This window comes from Meriones unguiculatus, chromosome 4, assembly GCF_030254825.1.
Source record: "Meriones unguiculatus strain TT.TT164.6M chromosome 4, Bangor_MerUng_6.1, whole genome shotgun sequence".
Taxonomy (NCBI): domain Eukaryota; kingdom Metazoa; phylum Chordata; class Mammalia; order Rodentia; family Muridae; genus Meriones; species Meriones unguiculatus.
This window is the reverse complement of record NC_083352.1, coordinates 126261488-126281569: the sequence shown is the minus strand read 5'-3', so window position 1 is coordinate 126281569 and position 20082 is coordinate 126261488. Positions and strand designations below refer to the sequence as shown.

At 51.7% G+C, this 20082-nt stretch overlaps 2 protein-coding genes across 3 annotated transcripts; one reads left to right on the top strand and one right to left on the bottom strand.

Annotated features, from left to right (window-relative positions):
- Positions 1-4070: 4070 nt before the first annotated feature.
- Positions 4071-19836, bottom strand: Defb124 (defensin beta 124). The gene is made up of 3 exons (XM_021663237.2): positions 19719-19836; positions 6431-6709; positions 4071-6055 (listed from the first exon to the last, which is right to left on the bottom strand). Exons 2-3 carry the CDS (start codon positions 6486-6488, stop codon positions 5898-5900), a joined length of 216 nt encoding a protein of 71 aa, XP_021518912.1. The 5' UTR covers positions 6489-6709; positions 19719-19836; the 3' UTR covers positions 4071-5897.
- On the top strand, positions 10332-18135 carry Rem1 (RRAD and GEM like GTPase 1). Of its 2 annotated transcripts, none has more exons than XM_021663231.2 (5): positions 10332-10441; positions 11216-11777; positions 12712-12791; positions 16374-16572; positions 17378-18135. In XM_021663231.2, exons 2-5 carry the CDS (start codon positions 11438-11440, stop codon positions 17647-17649), a joined length of 891 nt encoding a protein of 296 aa, XP_021518906.1. In that variant the 5' UTR covers positions 10332-10441; positions 11216-11437; the 3' UTR covers positions 17650-18135. The 2 variants fall into 2 exon arrangements, with proteins under 2 accessions (XP_021518906.1, XP_060239055.1); XM_060383072.1 differs by having other exon boundaries at positions 10396-10479.
- Positions 19837-20082: the final 246 nt, after the last annotated feature.

The following is a 20082-nucleotide window of genomic DNA, read 5'->3' as shown; positions in this document are numbered from 1 at the left end:
CACCTAGCTGCATAGCTAGCCCTGCCATCGCCAGTCTCAGGTCAAGGAGGTCAAACAAAGGCTACAACTGAGAGCTGGTGTTTTCTATCTAGGTAAGCTCTGAAGATTAAACAATGAGATTCCCTTCCCCACCCCCCACCCTCTGCTGTCAACAGCTGGTTTCAATCACATTCTGTGTCGGCCACATAAAAAGGTACCTTTGTCTTAGAAAAACAAAGAAGTGAAATAAATAAATAGATAAATAAATAAACCACTACACCTGAAATTTACGTGCAAATAGCTCTCAAAAGATGCACACTAAGGGCAGGCTGGAGAGATGGCTCAGAGGTTGAGAGCACTGGCTGATGTTCCAGAGGTCCTGAGTTCAATTCCCAGCTACCACATGGTGGCTCACAACCATCTATAGTGAGATCTGGTGGCCTCTTCCGGTGTGCAGGTGTATGTGCTGGCAGAACACCGTATACATAATAAACAGATCTTTATACCTAATAAACAAATCTTTAAAAAAAATTAAAAATATGCACACTGAGACTATAAAGGTGGAAAAATGGAAACATTGTCTGAACTAAGGTTCCCTCCACAATGACTTTAACTTGTTTCAGGTTGACAGAAAACTATTTAATACAACTGATCCTTTGTCAGCTTGACACACAAATCACTGTTAAGCCACACCTTTGCATCTTGGTTCATCCCCAAGGTCACACACTAATATTGACATCACAATATAAAACCATTTTCAAACTTAAAAATCCCATAGTCTTACAACTTCAAACACTTTAAAACTCTCTCTCTCTCTCTGTCTCTTTAATTATTTTTTTTCTCTCTCTCTCTTTAATCCAAAGAATCTTTTAAAATCTAAAGCCTCTCAACTGTGGACTTCAATAAAATAAAGTAAAACACAATATTTTCTTACTGTAAAAAGGAAGAGCCAAAGGAATCATCGTAATCTGAGCAAAGCAGAACCAAACTCCAGCTGTATAAATAATTCAATATCTAATATCTGGAATCAACTCACAATCTTCTAGGCTCCTCCAAAAGGCTCGGGTCACTTCTCTGGCTCCACTGTCTGCAGCAGACACAGCTTGCCTTCCAGGCCCCAGCCGGCTCTGCCCCACCGCTGCTACTGTTCCTGCTGGTTATCATATGGTACTGGCGTCTCCAAAACGCTGGGGTCTCTTGCTGCAACTGGGCTGCGCCTTCACCTTCTCCTGGGCTCTCCTCAGGTACTCCACCAACAGTGTCAAGCCTTAGCTGCCCTCCATGACCCTTTCATGCCTTCAAAACCAGTACCACCTTCTCAGGAGATTTCACCTTAGTGATGCTTAATCACAGCTTCATCACAGCTGATTCTTTAGTCCCAGCTAACCAGAGCCACAGATTCTTCCTACAGAAGGCCTGGTAGAGTCTTTGCTTCCCTCTGAAACTCCACAAGCCAGGCTTCCATCCTGTTCTCAACACTAATCTCAGTGTTCTTACCCTCCATGTTCCCACAGAACAGCCGACTGAGCTTTCAACACTCAATGGCTTTTCTAGCCCAAAGTTCCAAAGTCCTTCCACAGTTCTCCTCAAAACATGGTCAGGACTTCACAGCAACACCCCACTCCTGGTAACAACTTGTCTTAGTTAGAATTTCTATTGCTGCAGTGATACACCATGACCAGAAGCAAGTTGTGGAGGAAAAGGCTTAGTTGGCTTAAACTGCCACATTGTAGCCCATCACTAAAGGAAGCCAGGACAGGAACTCAGACTGAGCAGAAACCTAGATACAGGAGCTGACACAACGGCCATGGAGAAGTGCTGCTTACTGGCTTGCTCCTTATGGCTTATTTAGTCTGCTTTATTGTAAAACCCAAGACCACCAGCCCAGGTACCACCCAGAAGAGGGCTGAGCCCTCCAGCGTCAAGCACTTATTTTAAAAATGCCCTACAGGCTCACTGGCATTCTGCTCTTACGGAGGCATTTTCTCAATCCCGCCTCTCAGATGACTCTAGCTTATGTCAAGTTGACATAAAACTATTCAACACAGTCAATACCTAAAGAAACCATGGAAACTCTTAGTACTGTTTCTTGTGAGAGAACTATTGGGGGAAGGTGGCCAGGTGCCTTTTGCTCAGCAGCAGTGACAGATCGCAGTGGCTTGTATTACTGGGCACTTTCAAGGCGCTGAGCCACCTTCTCTGACCCCTGAACCAGCCATCCCATTGTAGGCTGCGGTGATTTCCACTTGACAGCAAAGAAACCTGGCGATAAGGCTCAGGAGTGACTGGGTCCCACAACCTGCAGCACAGCTAGGGTGAAAGCATCTGTCTGTCTGACCCCGGCTCTCAGAGGTCATCACCAACTTTACGGCAGAATCTCAAAGCCACACATGTGACATCTAAGGCTGTGCATGAAGTACTGGGGGAATGAGGTCAGGGCAAGGGGCTAAAGTTAGGTCTAGCCTGGCTATTGGCTTAAGCCTGGGATTAAACATGTATTCTGGCATCATTTTTGCTGGGAATCAGATGAGGGAAGGAAGGGTTTATGTGGCTTACAGTTCCAGACTACGGGCTATCACTGAGAGGCTGAGGCAGGAACTCAAGCAGGTGGTGACATCATAGCCACAGTCAAGGGCAGAGACGAGCGCAACCATGCCACCTGCTTACTTGCTGCAACTCCTCAACCAGCTTTCTTCACTCGTACATAGTTCAGGGTCCAGGCCGTAAAATGAGGCCAGTCTACATTCATGGGGGACCTCCTAACTCAGTTAACCGTCAAGACAATCCTGCACAGACACGGCCACAAGCCAGCCTGGTCTAGGTAATTCATCATTGAGAATCTCTTTCCATATGATTCTCCTAAACTATCAAAGTGTCCCTTTGGGGTTTCCAAAATCCAGAGGTTTGACCTGAATGAGAACTCAGTCATCCAGGGTCCTGCTTGTTGTCGTAATTTTTTTAAATGAGTGTAGGGTTATAGATTATTATTCTTAGCACTGTAATTATGTTGGCAGTATTATCTAACTGGATATCACAAATAGTAAGACACAGACACCTGTTAGATTTTATAATTGCCTTATTACCTCGGGCCGGGCAGATATTTCTACCTATGCTGTCTCAATAACCTCACCACCCATCTCCCAGCCCCCATCCAATGCCATATGCCTTAATCTTTCCTATCTGGGCTACCTTCCATCCATAACGCCAAGATATTTGCTTGTATTCTTCATCTTGGCCTTTCCATGCCATTATTGGAGTCCTTCCTCCTGGCCCACATGGTTTCTTCTCCACGCTAACCCATCTTGGCCATCCTCCTTCCACCTCTCTTCCTGTCCGTCTGTTTTTTGTGATTCTCCTGTCCTCTAAAGCCTGGAAACCTTAGCCATGGCTAACCCATTTTTCCCTGCCCAGGTACAGGCCTTTAATCAGCCAATCAGGTATAAGGTCTTAGGAAGGTTTACAAAACAAGGATGGGTGTACCTATGTGCAGTGAGCAGATCCTGAGGGCCAGTAATGAGCATCAGAATAACCTCCAACACCTACTCTTCTCACCCAGCTCCGCCCGTGTGCAACAGAAAATGGGAAAGACTGGTGCTGGCTGGGGTCCACTGAGGAGGGGATGGCTGTGGTCACCGCCGAGGACAGCCTGGTGTGGTCTCCCTCTGGCTCTTCACGGCTGTCCTAAGCTAATGTCACCTCGCACTCACTCCTGTGGCTCAGCTGGCCTCCTGGAACCCTCAGCACTCCTGTTCCTAAGCTCTTGCACCTTGGCTCCACCATGGGGTGCTGCGCTTGAACAGCTGGCTAGCCCTCAGTTCCCCACACGGACCACACAGGAACAGAGCAGGAACCAGGGCACCGGCATTTGACCTCTCCTCTGTTCACTTCGTGATGGAAATCGTTCAGCACTGAAGCGTTGTTCCTGAGCTCCGTGGGCATGTCTGTCTCTTTTCCTCTCCAGTCACCTTGGCACATCTGCAAGTACCAAGGGGGCAAAAAAAATAAAGGTTTCACACTCAGTGTTATGCCAGGTTCATGGGACCCTCAGAGACCACCAGGAGACGACTCGAGGCAATTGCAAGAGAGCTTTATTACGAGAGCGATCGAACTCGGGACCCAAGTCTCACTGGTGCAGCAGTAGAGAAGTGAGACCCCGAGCTCTGAGTGAGCAGGATTTTTAAAGAGAAAGTCTGTGAGCAGGGGGTTTCCATGACAGCAAGCAGGGGGCACAAGCCTTGGCGTTACAGAATTGGGTGAGGTTTAGCAGGGCTGGGTGACCTTTTCTGAGGCACATAATCACCATGGCTAAGGCATATAATCACAATGGCTATTTTTCTAAACCACATCTGAAACATTGGGGAGAATTTTCCCACCCAATTCTCAACCGATTCCCATTGATTATTGCCAGGGAGTTTGTCTCTATTTTCTATGAAGCATTTATTCTGTTATATGTCCTGGAGGCTGCTGCTAGGAGAGTTAACTTTTTTCCTGCCAGGTGTACATTCTGTGATATTTCCTGGTACCTGAATTCAGGTCCCAGTCAAGATCTTTATTTCAAAATGGAGTTATATCCTGGCTAACTTAAACTCTTCATCAGCAGGACAGGTGTCCTCTGACTGCCCCTCTGTCACACCAGCACCCTTCACTGGCACAAATTCTGAAGTCTCAGGAACACAGGACAGGAGCCTCTGCTCTTGACAACGTTATTGTACACTAGGTTATTCTGGGGGCTCAATCCCAGAGAGAAGGTGGCAGAAAGAGGAGCTCCTGACCCCCTTTCTCGTAAGCTCAGGTCTCCTCAGGAACTGAAGAGCAGAATTCTCCTTTTCCAGGCGTCTTAAGCAGGAAACAGCCACGAGACTGTGAGATGGTACACCAGACACAAACAGAAGTCAGCCAAGAAGGTTCCAGGGAAAGTATTACGTTGCCAGTGTTATTGTCGGGGCTATGTTAGTGTTGAGAGCTGTGACTGTCATTGGTTCTGATTACCAAGCACTGCCCTCCAGCTGTTCCCCCACATTCTCTAAAGAGGACACGGGGCCTCAAGTCTTCTCAGTGGTCATATGGTCAGTGGCCCAAGAAAATGGGATCATAGAAATGGTGTGTGTGTGTGTGTGTGTGTGTGTGTGTGTGTGTGTGTTGCACGTACACTACGGAAGCTCTCCACCACAAAACCACATCCCTACACCTCCAGATTTTTTTTTTTTTTTTGTAGTGAGGAGGGATCCCTGCAAAGTGAACTTCCTGTTTTTCCATCCAAACACAAACAGGCAGAGAGGAATTGAACCCCGTGCATCTCCAGGTACCTGTGTGATTCTGCTGGGGTTGCCTCCTCCACCTTCCGGCATCACTGATCCTCATCCCAGAAGGGATGGACCGCCCTCTGTTCATGTGAAGACCACTTAATGTGGTTCTTAGGGCCACTTACTTGGGCAGCTTCACGAAGTACTGAGTAGGAGATGAAGAAGGAGGAAGCCTTTCCCCTCCCAGCCAAGTTGCCTTGCCTTTTAAGCCAAACTCACCATCTCCTGCTGGATGGCACACAGGTGTTGTCGATCATGGTATCCTTAACCCTTGTTAATTTATCGTGAGCTCTACCTTGCTTTTGGTATTCTGCAAAGTCCCAACCAACCAATATCATTATCCCCACATTGCAGGTGAGGATCCTGAGGAAGAGGTCAGGAGGATGGATTATTTTTTCCGGAGTTAATCAAGCCCGGAACATTTAGAATGGTCATTAACGCCCACTCTCCCCAGCACCTCCTCCGGCAACCATCCCCCCCCCCCACCGCCCGCACACAAGCATCCTCTTCATCTCCTTCCCTGTGGGGAAATGAACTCAGTCATGCAAGCAGAACACGGAGAGAGCTGGCAGCATGGATTTTATTGGCCAGCAAGGATGCCAGCCCCAGAGCGAGCTACTCGTCTCCAGGCTTGGTGCCTGGTGGACGCTGGAGCGAGTAGGCAAGGCAGCACAGGGAAGCATCTGGACACAGGTGCATGAAGGATTCCTGCCTCGTGCAGTACGTCCGGCAGGCCCCCTGGCCGTTCCAGCACCGTTTGAACTCAGTGCCTCCTGGGTGGAAGAAGACCACAGATCACAGAACAGCCTGTGGGCCACTGGTTAGGCCACACTGGTAACAGATCAGCGCTCCGGTCATTTGTTAGGCCACAAGTCATAAGTGAGAGCACTGAGTTATAATGCGAGGTTAGACTACGGGTTAAGAGAATGATTTATTGTCCAAGTAAAGCCACCCACCAGCTACACGCTGAACACCTCTCTAACAGCTAATGACTGCAGTTGGTCTTATTGCAATCCCTCTTATACAGGTGGAGAGGAGGTTAAAAATCTTAATTAAATCATCATAGTCTCTCTCTCTCTCTCTCTCTCTCTCTCACACACACACACACACACACACACACACACACGCACACACAGATGATTGATTACCTGGTGGCACATGACCCAGGACCAGAAGAGCCACAGTGAGCAGAACCCACGGTGCCATGGCCGCTGAGCTCCTGGGGAGGCCACTGGGAAGAAGTCAGGAGAGGAACCCAGCATACAGTCTTGCTGCCTGCCCAGCTTTTATGGTCTGCAGAGCCATGGGCAGCAAGTCCAGGTGGGAGGATGAGGCCACGTGATCCCAAGGTTGTTTAACTCCCTTATGGCTAGCTCTACGTGTAATAGCCAGCAACATCCTCCTAAGGCTGTGCAAGGACTTGAGGTCTGAGAAAGAGGGAGAGAGAGAGAGACAAATGAATCTTCCCAGCCTATGAGAGTAAGAAAATACTTGAGAAAGGCCTGCTTCTGTCCAGCATCTTCCCATGTGATTGCCAATACTGATTGTCAACTTGACAGCATCTCTGATCACCTAAGAAGGCCAACATTTAGGTATGTCTATAATTTCTAGGTTGGCTTAACGGAGATAGGGAGACACACCCTAAATGTAGGCAACCTCTCCATGGGCCAGGATCATCCTGGACTGGACAGAAAAGAGAAAATGAGCTGAGCACCAGTATTTTCTCTCTCTCTCTCTCTCTCTCTCTCTCTCTCTCTCTCTCTCTCTCTCTCTCCCTCCCTCTCCACCCTCACAAAGATACACAAAGATACAACAAGACCATCTGCTTCCTGATGCCCACACTGATGGATGGTCCCCTCAAACCATAAGCCAGATAAACCCTTCCTCCTTTAAGTTGATTTTGTCATAACAATGACAGAAGTCACCAACCCACTCCCTATTCACTGTAAGAGCTTAAACAAGTCACCAAACTGCGAAGAGGCCCAGTGTATCACCTACAAAATTATGGCAGCTGTCCTTTTCTCCCTTTGAATTAATTACTTATTTTTATTGGGTTTATTTATTTTGTTTTATGGGGCTTTCTTTTTCTGCATGTGTGTGTGTGCACCAGGTGTGTGCATTGTGCTTACAGAGGTCAGAAGGCGATCAGATCTCCTGGAACTGGAGTTAGGGATGGTTGTGAACCACCATGGGGGCACTGAGACCTGCACTGGGTCCTCTGCAAGAGCAGCAAGTGCTCTTAACCACTGAGCCATCTCTCCAGTCCCTAGGTCTACTCTGAAAATGGAAGAACACTTTCCCGGTAGAAAGCAATAACCACCTTCGGAGCATTGAATGAAACAAGGTTCTCAGAGTGTGGTCCCTGGAGCAGCAAACCCCTACTCCTCCCTGAGAGACATGCGTACTCCCCAGCCCTACCCCAAATTTCTGAATCAAAGAGCCATGGAAGTCCTCCAGGCCTTTCTAAAAATACCACTACAGACAGAGCCACCAAGATAACACATGCGCAGAGCTTAGCTTGGCATCCGGTACATAAGCGTCTAGGTTACATCAGGAAAGATGAGCAGGGAAAGGGTATCCCCGACAAAGGGAGCAGAATGGACCTGAAAGGGCAGGTCACAGCATCAAGGCCTCCTTAGAAGAGGCTAAAATGACTACTGGCCATGATGTCTTAAATGCCAAGTTAGCACTTCTATGTCATAGAGAAAAATGTGTCTATTTGTTTGTATATTTTAGGGAGGTTAGCTCCAGTTACTTTTTCCTTGGGTGTTAAGACAGGGCCATGCTGTGCAGCGAGGCTGACCCAGAATTTACTATGTAGCCCAGGCTGGCCTGGAACCCAAAATCCTCCTGCCTCAACCCTCGAGTGCTGGAATTCATAAGTACACCCCACCACATCCATCCAGCAGATTACAATTTTAAATCAAGAAACTGAACCCCAAGCTGGGGAGTTGACTACGATCACTCAGTGACTGAGTCACAGAACGAGGGCTGGAAACCAGGTCACCACTCCCAGGCACAGCTCAGCTCATCCTGCAGGGAGACTGGGGCAGCCAAGCCACATGGTAGAAGCATGATCACATTTGTGTCTTTCCCCAGTGCCAGAATTTATTGAAAGACAATGAAGCCACAAGCTATGTCTATTTCACTAGCTGCAATTTATCAGGCAGTCCTGGCTTAATAATTGGTCCTTGGCAATCTCAGAGCCTTTTATTCCGATCTTAATTATTAATATTACACTTCACACAGTTTTATGCATGTATCTGTCTATATAGGTGTATGTCTGTGTGTGTGTGTGTCTGTGTGTCTGTGTGTGCACGTGTATACACACGCTATAGTATAGCTACAACAAGGGGTTAAAGCAGCCAAGGAGTTCAAAGAGTCCCACTGGAGGCAGAAGGCAGATAGGACCAGAGAAGTCACCACCAGTGGTAAGACAAGATATTAACAACATAAGTAGACAGCTTCTGGAGGCTCACAGAGCCCAGACACAGGGTTGAGCCACGAGCCAGAGAGGTCAGCAGGACCAGTCTAGCCGGATAGTGGATGGACAGCGGTTGAATGAATGGTAATTCAAGCAGGCCATGTCAAATAGTGGAGACTGCTGAGCTGAAGCCCTGGATAACTGGGAGATCTTTTTGTCTCTTGACACGTGGGGCAGGTGGTCACATGACAGGTCTGTGGGGATGTTGCCATGGCTGCATCACTTGGCCTTTCTATGGGGTCCAGGTGAGGGTGCCGTGCCCTTTACAAATCTGGTGTTCTGTAAGTCCACCTGTCTGTTTTTCTACTGCAGTTCTCATACACCGATGAGTCTCCATGGGCCGGTCTGCTTTGATAAGCTGACAGAGGCTGCACTTTCCCTGGTAGGACTAAGTTGACTGTGGCTCTCTGCCTCCTGGGTGGTGCTCACGGGAGGTAGCATCCCGCTCTGCATGGGCAGTCAAAACGAAGCCAGCTGCCACTCTGTAAGGTGGGGTCACCCAAGGCGAGGCACAACCCGGAAGCCGCCTTCTGCAGGGTGCTGAAACTCGGAGCTGAGCACAGCCTGATCTCCAGGCTGCAGAAGAAAGTCAGACCAGAGGGAAGTTGCTCTCGCCCCAAGCCCTGCGGGGGCTGAGCCAGCCTACCCTGCTTCATCCATCTGTTCCAAACCTGGAGCCCCTCAGCCGTGACCGGGAGCCTCACCACAGGTACAGCCTGGCCTCCTGCCCCTCCGCCACCACCACACGAAGGTGGCTCCCGGCTCACAGAGCTTGATTCCTGGCCTTGCAGCCAGCTCCTTCACCAAGATCAGTGTCTTTCCTGATTCGACTTGCCTACGACAGTTTCAGTGGGTAACTAACCGTGGATAGACTGGGCCATGAGATGGCTCAGCAGGTAAAGGCGCCTGCTGCCAGCTCTCACAACGTGAGTTCAAGGAGAGAACCATCTCCTGCAAGTTGTCTTCTGTCACCTAAACAGATTCCATGACAAGCTCTCCCCGCTCCCTGCCCCCAGCAAATAAATGTTTTTAAGTATTAATTTTTTAAAGGGGACAGTAAACTGAAGGACAGGTGCCTTAGTCCCTACTTATCATGAGCAAACGGATGGCGAGTGAATCAATGATAGCAGAATCAGACATTCCGAACTCTTTACTACAGCCGACATAGACTCTCTCTTCTTCCAATCCCTTTTCCAAAATTACCCCTCCACCCAGGGCTTTCTCAAAGTGTGTTCTGTGAGTTATCTGCGTCGCTTGGGCATTTGTTTAAAACGCAGACTCCTTAGCCCAAAGCCCACTCCTGCAGAATCGCCTCCCTTGCAAGAAGGAACCTGGGACCCTGAACACCATGTTCCCCGTAGAGGCTTCCGTCCAGGGCTGAAGTCGGTGTGCCCCGGTAGGTAAGGGGAGCGAAGGTGGACACAGAGGGACATCTAGAGCAAGAAATAAACTCAGTCTCCAGCACCCCATTCCTACACGGCCACCCCCACCTCAGGCGGAGGATTGGAGGAGGTCTACAGGGCGGGGACCCGGGCTGCCTTGACAAGGCGGGGCCGCACGGGGCGGGGTGGCGCTGGACCGGGCGGGACCGGCTGGGGGCTGCGCGCTGAGGCCGGGGGACAGCAGAGTACCCAACAGCTGGGGCGGTGGGGACTTGGAGCCACCGTGCATCAAGGTAAACTTGCCTGTCCGGACGGAGTTCTCCCGACCCCTGTACGCAGTGTGAGGACTGGGAGTTCCAAGGGGTGCGGGGGAGTGGGGGACAGGATGGGAGAGCCTGGCACAAGGGACACCGCCACCACCCCCGCGCGCCCCAGGACTCGGAACTCACATCCAGGACCGCGAGTCGGGAAAGTTCCAACCCGGACTCCCCGAAAGGGCTCTTGAGTCCCGAGCCTTGTGGGCTCCCCTCCCGGTTCCCCTCCTGCACCCTGTTCTGTCACCAAACCTGTTGCCGAATCCCTCGCAGCCTCCCACCCTCCCCAACAACAGCTGGGGGCCATGGCGCCAGCGGCTTCTGAATTTTTCACGCAGGGGCGGGCCGGGCACGCCGTTCCCATGGCACCAGGGCACTCGGGTTACAGCCAGAGAGATCCCCCGGGAGCCCCTTGCCCTTGTGGGGCACCAACGCACCGTGCCCTTCCTCTTCGGGCAGCAGGAATAAAACTTCCCAGAGGCCTCAGCTCTCCTCGGTGTCCCCCAACTCTAAACAAGTGAAGGAGACGGGCGGGGGGGGGGGAGGGTTCCGATGCTTTCTGTAGGGAGGGACACCCTCCCTGGTCTGGGTAGGCAGGATGTGTGCGCTGTAGATGCTCTAGGTCTCCCAACTCGCTGCAGCCCTGTCTGTGTCTGTGTCATGGGGGAAAGGGGTCATCCTCGGATCCCGGTAATCTGCGTCTGGGTGTGCGCATCTGTGAGTGTTCACAGCCTGTGCCCTCGCCCCTTCTAGGCGGACCCGGTGGATTCTAGGCCTGAAACCAGCAACGGCCCCAATCCCACGGAACTGAAAAGTCTCTTCCCAGTTGAACCAGAGAGGACTCTGGAAGAAAACATTTCCGAAAGTTCATCAGGACCCAGAGAAGAAGAGACTCCGGGCTTCGGACTTACTGCCCAGCCCCTTCTTTGGAAAGGAAGGAAGGAGCCAGGGAAGCTAGAGATCTCCTCACTGAGGATGACTCTTAACACCCAGCAAGAAGCAAAGACCACCCTGCGCCGTAGAGCCAGCACTCCACTGCCCCTGTCGGCCAGGGGCCACCAGCCTGGCCGCCTGTGCACAGCGCCCCCTCCTCAATCCCAGCATCCCCGACTGGGCCAGTCAGCCTCCCTCAACCCACCCGTTCGGAAACCCTCCGCTATCCAGGATGGGTGGTCCTCTGAATCCAGTGACTCTGAAGGCTCTTGGGAGGCCCTCTACAGGGTGGTGCTGCTTGGAGACTCTGGTGTTGGGAAGACCAGCCTGGCCAGCCTCTTTGCAGGGAAACAAGATCGGGAGCTTCATGAACAGCTGGGAGGTAGGAGCCCTGTGGGACAAGCCATGCTGTGATCATAGGACTGAAAAGTCAGTGACCAGGGGCACAGATTGCAGGTCACCCACACTGTCCAACTCAAAAAGGGCATCATTCCCACATGCTAGGAAGTAAATGATGCTCACCTAGGACTGTGCAGGACACAGCCTGGACTGGGCTAGAGGAGGGACATTGGATGAAAGGTACATGATTTGTCTCCATGTCTTCAGGGGAGAAAATCTGAAGCTATGGGTGGGCTTTCACCCAGCTTGGAATTTCCCAGCCCCAAAACCTCCTGACTCTCAGACTCCCTCCCCTCCCATCTGTAAGTCGCCAAGACCTAAAAGAAAACTAACATTCTTCCCAAATGGAGGGTTTCGGAGCTCCAGTTCTGAGCTCTGGATTGCTTTACACCCCAAAATGCATTGAGCACGTGGGGTCAGGTGCTGCAGGGCCATAGGCCCCAAGACAAGCAGATACACAGGAGGAGGATAGACGACGTGAAGATAGGCCCCTGCAGGACTGGCTGTGAGGACACAGGGTATGTAGGCAAGGAGTGGCTAAACATGGAGAGAAAATGGAGACCATCTAGCCAGGCCCGTTCTCCAGTAATGATTTCCCTGGGAGTAGTGTACACATGCAGACCTGTGCGTAAGAGATGGGGACACTGAAGCCGGAGATAACATGACCTGCCTCAGCGCACACTGAGCTAGAGTGGAGAGGGGTTTCCCAGGCTACCCCGCCAGCCCACACTCATTCAACTGACACCACCAGCCTCTCACAAGTGCCTGCCATGTGCCAAGTACACAGCTGTGTGACACGTGGACAGGATCCCCAAGGAAGTGTGAAGGAGTGACTGACAAGAAAGGGGAGGTAAGGGAGCCCTGTAGCTCCAAGGGCCTGCTCCACCCTCAGACTCCGCCCTCCCCCTTGATTGCAGATGTGTACGAGAGAACCCTCTCAGTGGACGGAGAGGACGCCACAGTGGTGGTCATGGACACCCGGGAGGCCGAGAAACTGGTACGACACTGTAAGCATGCCTAGGGTGAGGGATGCCGAAATGCATAATAGTAGACACCTGTCCAATACAGGTGGGGTGTACAGGGCAGGGATTAGCGTGGAGACAGCCTCAGCCCCCTCCCCCAAGCCTATCGCTTTTCCAAAGGCAGAAGGACCTCACAGCGCTGACCTCTGTCCTCTCTGTGCCCTCCCAGCAGACATCCCAGAATGCACTTCTCCCTTTGCATGCCTCCTCATCTTTATGCCCATGCCCACATTTGGAGGAAAAAAAAAAAAAAGGAAAAAAGAAAACCACAAACAAAACCACCAAGTTGTGTCATCTTTCCCCTAAACCTAAGCCTCCTAAAGGAAGTTTAGGGCACAGTGTTGGGCCAGGCCTGGTGGCGCACATCTTCAGTCCTCGTACTTGGGAGGCAGAGGGCAGAGGCAGGCGCATCTCCGAGTTGGAAGCCAGCCTGGGCTACATAGTGAGCCAGGACAAATAGGCCTGTGTAGAGAGACCCTGTTTCAAAAAGAACTAAGTGGGCAGTGTTCAGTGGCTGACAGAGCTGCTGACAGAACCAAAGAAGAGAGCAAGGGGGTTGTGTGGGCAGCTCCTGTTCACTCTTTTAGATAGGGCCTCATGATTCCGCCATTTTTTTTTTTTTTTTTTTAGATTTATATTGTATGGGGGGGTACAAACACAGGTAGAAGTCAGAAGACAATCTGCTGAAATCAGCTCTCTCCTTCTATCCTGTGGGTCTGGGGATCGAACTTGGATCCTCCAGCATGGTAGCAGGCACCTTCACCTGGCCATCAAATGCTTGATTCCTCCTGCCTCAGCCTCCCCAGGGCTGCAATTACATCATGCATGCATCCTCATGTCTGGCTTGGACAATTCCTTTCAACAAGTATAAAATGATGTCCAGGTGGGAGTGAGCCTAAGGATACTCTTAAAAGAACGACTGGGGTTTATGGTGCTCCTTCCCCCCCCCCCATGCTGGAAAATGATGGACAAATGCTATGATGTGCATATAAAGCTGTGAAGCCACTTGTCTACTTCCCTTTCTGTCAACAAGCACGCTCAGAGAGGCTGTGTCCACAGCTCTTGAGTGCCGGCAGATCAGGCCCACAACTCCACAGCTAATCCTGGGACTCTCCCCATCTGCCCCGGGAGCAGCCCTTTCTGAACCTTCAGCTTAAGCCTCACTTTGGTGTTCTTCATTACTCAGGTGGCTCAGAGACAGAGAGCCACCACACCCTGTGTCACAGCTTCCACAGCAGCAGGGTGGAACTGTCTCTGAGGACTGAACTCTGAACTACCTTCCAGAAGCCTCTTTACTGTTACAGGGAAGGCAGTTTGGGCCAGTCAATTTCCGAGTACCAAAGCCTCTTCTCGATCTAGGGGTTGTTTTAAAGGAACCATCACCTAAGCAGTTCTCAGCCATACAAGACATCCTGGTTTGCCAGGTATGTCCTCGAAGCTAAGTTACAAAAAGGCTCTGAGAATCCTTCTGGAAAAGCAACTCCATAAACCTCAGATAACAGTCACTGACTCTTTACAGAAGGGTACGTCAAAGCCTAGGTGCCAGAATTCACGCCAGGTACAATGGCTCTCTCTGGTAAACTCCCCGCTACAGTCTCACTTCTCGCTCATTCATTCATTAGAAACGCTTGCTGGGGTATCTGTAGTGAGCCCGAATGCTGAAGACCCTCGAGTAAATAAGTCAGACAAGGTGCTAGCTTCATGGAGCTCATCAAGAAAGAACTGCTTTCTGAATAGGAATCTGTGGGGTGGTCAGTGAGTTAGGGAGACCAGTCAAGGGCCAGGCATGGGGGCCTGCAAGATGGCTAAGCCTAGCAAGGGGGCCTGTTGCCAAGCCTGACAAGCAGAGATTTACACACACCCCAAAAGTGGAAGGGAGAAATCTGCTCCTGAAAGTTGTCTTCTGACCTCGACATTGCACTTAGGTTTGGGGGTTGTTTTGTTTTTTTGTTGTTTGTTTGTTTGTTTGTTTGTTTGTTTTTTGTAACGTGTGCTCTGGGAATCAATTTCAGTCAAACTCTGGTCCTCACGTGTGCGCGCACGCCACCCAGGGAGCTATCCTCCAGGCCCTGACATTCTACATCTGTCTGATTCTACTCGAATGTTATTTGGCCTGAGGGATGAGCAATATAGCTGTTGAGCATGCATCTGCCCCCCACCCCCACCCCCACCGCCACCCCCATCCCCACCAAGGACCTGATTCATCTCTGCTCATCTGTCCTGCTCTCCAGCATCTTCCTCCCTTTCTACACACCGAGCCTTTCCCACTGCGGCTGGTAAGACTGGCCCTTTCCTTCCCCTGAACTGCCTTCTCCCCTGCTTTCAGACCCTGCTCCCCAGAGGCTCCCCTGGCTCACTGGGGAGCTTCCCACACTCTTCAGGCTTTACCTGACACCCGGCCCCTGCTCTTGCCCCTCCTCCACCTCTGTTGCAGTCCCTCCTGATGGTCCTCCTTGCAGGGTGCCTCCCCATCCCCTAACCCGCCTTCCAGAACCTGAGCCTCCAGGACAGGAACCAGACCTCATTAAAGGCCTGAAATCTACACTCAAGGAGCTCTGCCTCTGTTATTCTGGTTCTTTCCTTTCCTTGGTCAAACCACTAGAAAAGAGCTCTGCTTCTTAAGTGTCCCTTTCCACTCCCATCCCTTTCTGTCCTCACCCCCACATATAGGGGACCTTTCAGCTCTCTCCAAAACTGTGCTGAGAAAGGCCTCCCCTGAATTTAGCCTTCTGTTCTCTCTCTGTCTCTCTCTCTGTCTCTCTCTCTCTCATACACACACACACACACACAAAATTTTATTACCAGGTTCGTGGCTTTGTGTGAGTGTGAGTGTGTGTGTGTGTGTGTGTGTGTGTGTGTGTGGTGATGTGAGTGTGTAAATGAGTACAGGTACAGGCTCCCCGAGAGCAGGTGTGAGGTCAGAGGGCAACCTGTGCAGTCGGCTCTCTCCTTCCTCGGTGGGATCCAAGAACCAGACTCCGGCTTTCACTGCCAGACTTTTACCCACTGAGGCTTCTCTTCCTTTTTTATCTTAATTCTGGACTGCAGAAACACTCAAGAAATGTGTCCCAAACTCTCCTCACAGACTAGATAGAGCTAAATGAATCGGGCACACATAATACAGTCCCTGCACTCCAGGAGCTGAGCGGGAGAATCGCTTCAAGATCAGAACCACTCTGGGCTTCAGTGTTCGACCTTGTCAAAGAGGAAAAGGAGGAAGAGGAAGGGAGGGAAAAAAAAGGAGAGAAGACGGAACAAGCAAAGCTAGACCCTTCTTTTGCAGGAAAGAGACCCCACTCCATTTCCGTCCGAAATCCCCAGCATGAAGCAGTCAATGGGAGAGGGAAGGAAACATCAGTTTTTCGAGAAAAGAAACCGAGGCTCAGAGAATCAGTGGTTTTTCCCCAGGTGACACGGGGCGTTATGATAGAATTTGTCCCCTCCAAAACTACCCAGAGTAGAACCTCTACCTGCTCCACCCTTTAGACCAACAAAGCCTCTTTCTCAGCCAGGGCTAGGCACCCTCTGAGGATGAGCCTGGGGTCCCTCCCCCGCAGGGTGAAAGCCGGAGCCAGGAGTGCCTGCGGGCGGGCAGCGCCTACGTCATCGTGTACTCCATCGCCGATCGCAGCAGCTTCGAGAGCGCCTCCGAGCTCCGCATCCAGCTGAGGCGTGCGCACCAGGCCGACCATGTGCCCATCATTCTGGTGGGCAACAAGGCAGACCTGGCCCGCTGCCGGGAAGTCTCGGTGGAAGGTGAGCCCTTTACCCTGCCCCACCCTCTCTCCTTCCGACCGCCTGCCCCTCCTCCGGTGCTCACCTCCGAAAAGGTCTGTTCCCTACAGCCTCGCCCATTCCTGCAACTACCAACCTGGCTGGCCTCTCTCACCTCCCCAGTCGGCACCCAAGTCCTACAGGCACCCTCCTCTTCGCCCACACCCCAAGCCTCTGCCCCGTCCTGGCATCCCTGCTTTGTCCAGGCCAGTCCCTATGTTTCTCTGACTCTATTCAATCATTCCCCAACAGCTGACAGAGATTTCCAGAACCGCATCTTACCTTGTGACCTTCGCTTTAAATACGCCCCCCTCGTAACTCCTCACTCTACCCACACCTAATTTCTACCAGCTTCTCTCAAAGGCTAAAAATGGCCATTGATGGCTCCAGTTATAAATAAGGGAGATTATAAATTCAAGCTCTGTATGAAACACTTAGTGTGTTGGCCAGGAACTACAAACCAAAACTTTTAAAGTTAGGTGTAAATTATATTTACAGTGGCATAGGAATATTTTAATAAGGTTCATATATCTAGTGGGTTCTACAAAGATCTTTAAAATGGCCTTGCTCACAAGGTGGAATCTTCCCAGCCTTGTTCTTGCTGGGTTTCAACCCCTAGACTGAGCTGCTGTCGCAAAGCTTGGTGTGACCTGCCCCTGGGTCCCCTGACACCTGCATTAAGCAGGCCCCTGGGAAATTGCTCCCTGAGGGTCTGAACAGACCCCTTTCAACCCTTATCTCTGCCTTCTGGCTGTCTCCGCCCCCCGCCCCCCCCCCCCCCCCGCAGAGGGCCGTGCCTGCGCAGTGGTGTTCGACTGCAAGTTCATCGAGACCTCAGCCGCTCTGCAGCACAACGTGACAGAGCTCTTCGAGGGCGTGGTGCGCCAACTGCGCCTGCGCCGCCACGACAGCGTGGCCCCGGAGCCACCTTCCCCGCGACGACGGGCCAGCTTGGGCCAGCGTGCCCGCCGCTTCCTGTCACGCCTGACGGCACGCAGTGCAGGACGCCGGGCACTCAAGGCTCGCTCCAAGTCCTGCCACAACCTGGCTGTGCTCTAAGACCAGCGCCTCTCTGGGGTGATGGGACGCAGAGGTACCACCGAGGGGCAATGGTGCATCTCCTGGAGTCCCCATGGTGGACCTTACCGGTTGCCAAGATGGCCAGAGCATTATCAGGAGTCAGAGCATCGCCAGGAGCCAGGGCTGTGAGGACCCTGCCTGCTTGAGGAAGTGATGACTAGGCTATAACGCTGTAAACCTAAGCTGGGCACAAGCGGGGTCTTTTGATTTGGGGGTTTTCAGTTTTTACAGGGTGGGTGTCTTTTTGTTAAAAAAAAAAAAAAAGTTTTTGTCCCTGGGCTGTGTCCAGTTCTCAGAATGCTCCACCCTCAACCAGTCCAGGATGTCCTGTCTGACGCGTGGGACCTCCTTCCCTGGACTCCTCCAGGCATCTCCACCTCCTCTCAAAACATCTAACGTGACTGTAGACTGGTTTGACCTGCTGGCCCAGATGCCTTGGACAATCAATAAAGTCGGTGAATTAATTATCCGCTCAGGCTCTCCTCCCAACGGCTGGGTTCAGTTTCCACCCCAGGCCTTTGAGACAGATACACTGTGGGCCACGTGCATGGCGCGATTCTGAGTGACCTGCTGTCTCCGCCTTAGTTCATTTCCTAGATTCTAGACCCACAAAGTGTTGTCTGTCTGGATGCACCCTGGCACTGACTGTGCCAAGCTGTCAGCCTGTCACACATGCTAGGAAACACACACCCACCCCGGTGCGTTTGTGTGCGTGTGTGTGTGTGTGTGTGTGTGTGTGTGTGTGTTCACACGTGCATGCATGTGTGTATGTGTGCGTGTGGCCACTTAAGAAAGGAGGTTCAGAGAGTGAAGGCAGGAGCCCATAATCACACAGATGCTAAGAGAGGCTGCTGAGATCCCAAGTCCTGCGAGACCCTTGCCACAGTCCTCTTCAGGAGGGGGCTGGCGAATAGCCCAGTGATGAAGAGCTAAGGACAGGTCCCCAGGTCCATCCCTAGAACTCGGGCAAAGAGCCAGCCTGGTGCGACATCTCCTAGGTGTAAGTCCAGCACCTAGGAGACAGGGACCAATGGATCCCTGGAACTCACAGGCTGGCCAGCCTGCTTTATTGCTGAGCTCCAGGCCAGTCAGGGGTTTGGTCTCTGGGGAAAAAAAAAAAAAAGTGGGCAGATGACTTCCGGTCTACCCACATAGAGTTATAGGAGGTAGAGGTGTGACTGAGGGGTAGGGCTTCCTAACATGTGTGAGGTCATAGGTTTGATTCTGGCACTGCACAGAAAAGGGGTGCAGAGGGTTAAAGTTCTATGGGGGAGGTGGGAATAGTGGCACATGCCCATGACCCTAGACCTCAGGAGGTTGAGGCAGAAGAATCTAGCGTTCCAGGCTAATCTAGCCTATCAGGAAAGGGAGGTCGAAGTTAGGTACATAGCCATAATCCTAACATTCTAACGTTCAGGAAAGGCAGAGGCAGGAGGAGCCACTGAAACTTCAAAGCCAGCCTGATCTACATAGCAAGGTCCAGGCCAGCGAGGTCTGCTTAGCCAGATGCTCCCAAAACAACGAGAGGACACAAATTTTCTAACACAATTGTTCATATAATTTAAGGGCGGGAATGAATTCCATGGAACTCAGTCCATTAATCCCAGGATAGACACTAATTTAGTCCAGTGCATTCATTTTCCAAATGTGGAAAGTAAAGCCCTGAGAGGAACAGAGAGCAAGCCAGGGTCACCAAGCAGTGAGCTCCAGGGCCCCCAGGCCCCAGCCCCCTCCTCCAACCTCCCTTGGTTGTGAGGGATGGAGGACATTGTGAGGCTTCCCGCCTGGCTGGGGACCCAGCTGGGTGTAGGGTCAGGTCAGGAGTTTCCATTGGGGAGGATGGGGGAGGAAGGACTGTCACCACTTTGAGAAGAGAACAAGATGCAAACTGTTTGGACCATCCTGTCTCAGAAGCCTGACATCCCTGCCTCCAACCAACTGCTCCCCCCCAAGACTGCTGGACCCCACACGGAAATCACCCGTGACCCAGTCCAGAGGATGAAGTGCCCAAAAAAGTGCCCTGGTGTACCCGGTTCCCCTCGGCTCACCATCTCACTGGTCACCAGCCATGCCCAGGAAGTGGAGGAGGGTCTCCCGCCCAAAGTTGTCTCCGGCCTGTGGTGGAGAACGGGGGTGGGAGGCTGTAACTGTGGAAAGTTGGCAGAGGCCGCCGGCAGCAGCCGGGAGAGTGGAAAAAATGATATCAAACCCGGAAAAATGCAGGCCGGATGGAGGGCTGGGTGCGAGGGTGGGAGGAGGGGAAGACAGCTGCTGGACTGAGAAGGGAGAGAGAAAGCCGGCCAGCGTTTCCCAGCAGGCATCGAGAACCATGGACAAGTGCTGTCCTGTCTCTCCATTCTTGCACCATGCTTTTTATTGAGGGTCTACTACGTGCCAAGGCAGGGAGCTGGC

Excerpts from the sequence above, each read along its gene's own strand:
- Rem1 (XM_021663231.2), top strand. The coding sequence starts at position 11,438 with ATGACTCTTAACACCCAGCAAGAAGCAAAGACCACCCTGCGCCGTAGA. Across the intron at positions 11,778-12,711 it reads GCTTCATGAACAGCTGGGAG|ATGTGTACGAGAGAACCCTC; the intron begins GTAGGAGCCCTG and ends CCTTGATTGCAG. Across the intron at positions 12,792-16,373 it reads CCCGGGAGGCCGAGAAACTG|GGTGAAAGCCGGAGCCAGGA; the intron begins GTACGACACTGT and ends CCTCCCCCGCAG.
- Defb124 (XM_021663237.2), bottom strand. The coding sequence starts at position 6,488 with ATGGCACCGTGGGTTCTGCTCACTGTGGCTCTTCTGGTCCTGGGTCAT. Across the intron at positions 6,056-6,430 it reads CCTGGGTCATGTGCCACCAG|GAGGCACTGAGTTCAAACGG; the intron begins GTAATCAATCAT and ends TCTTCCACCCAG.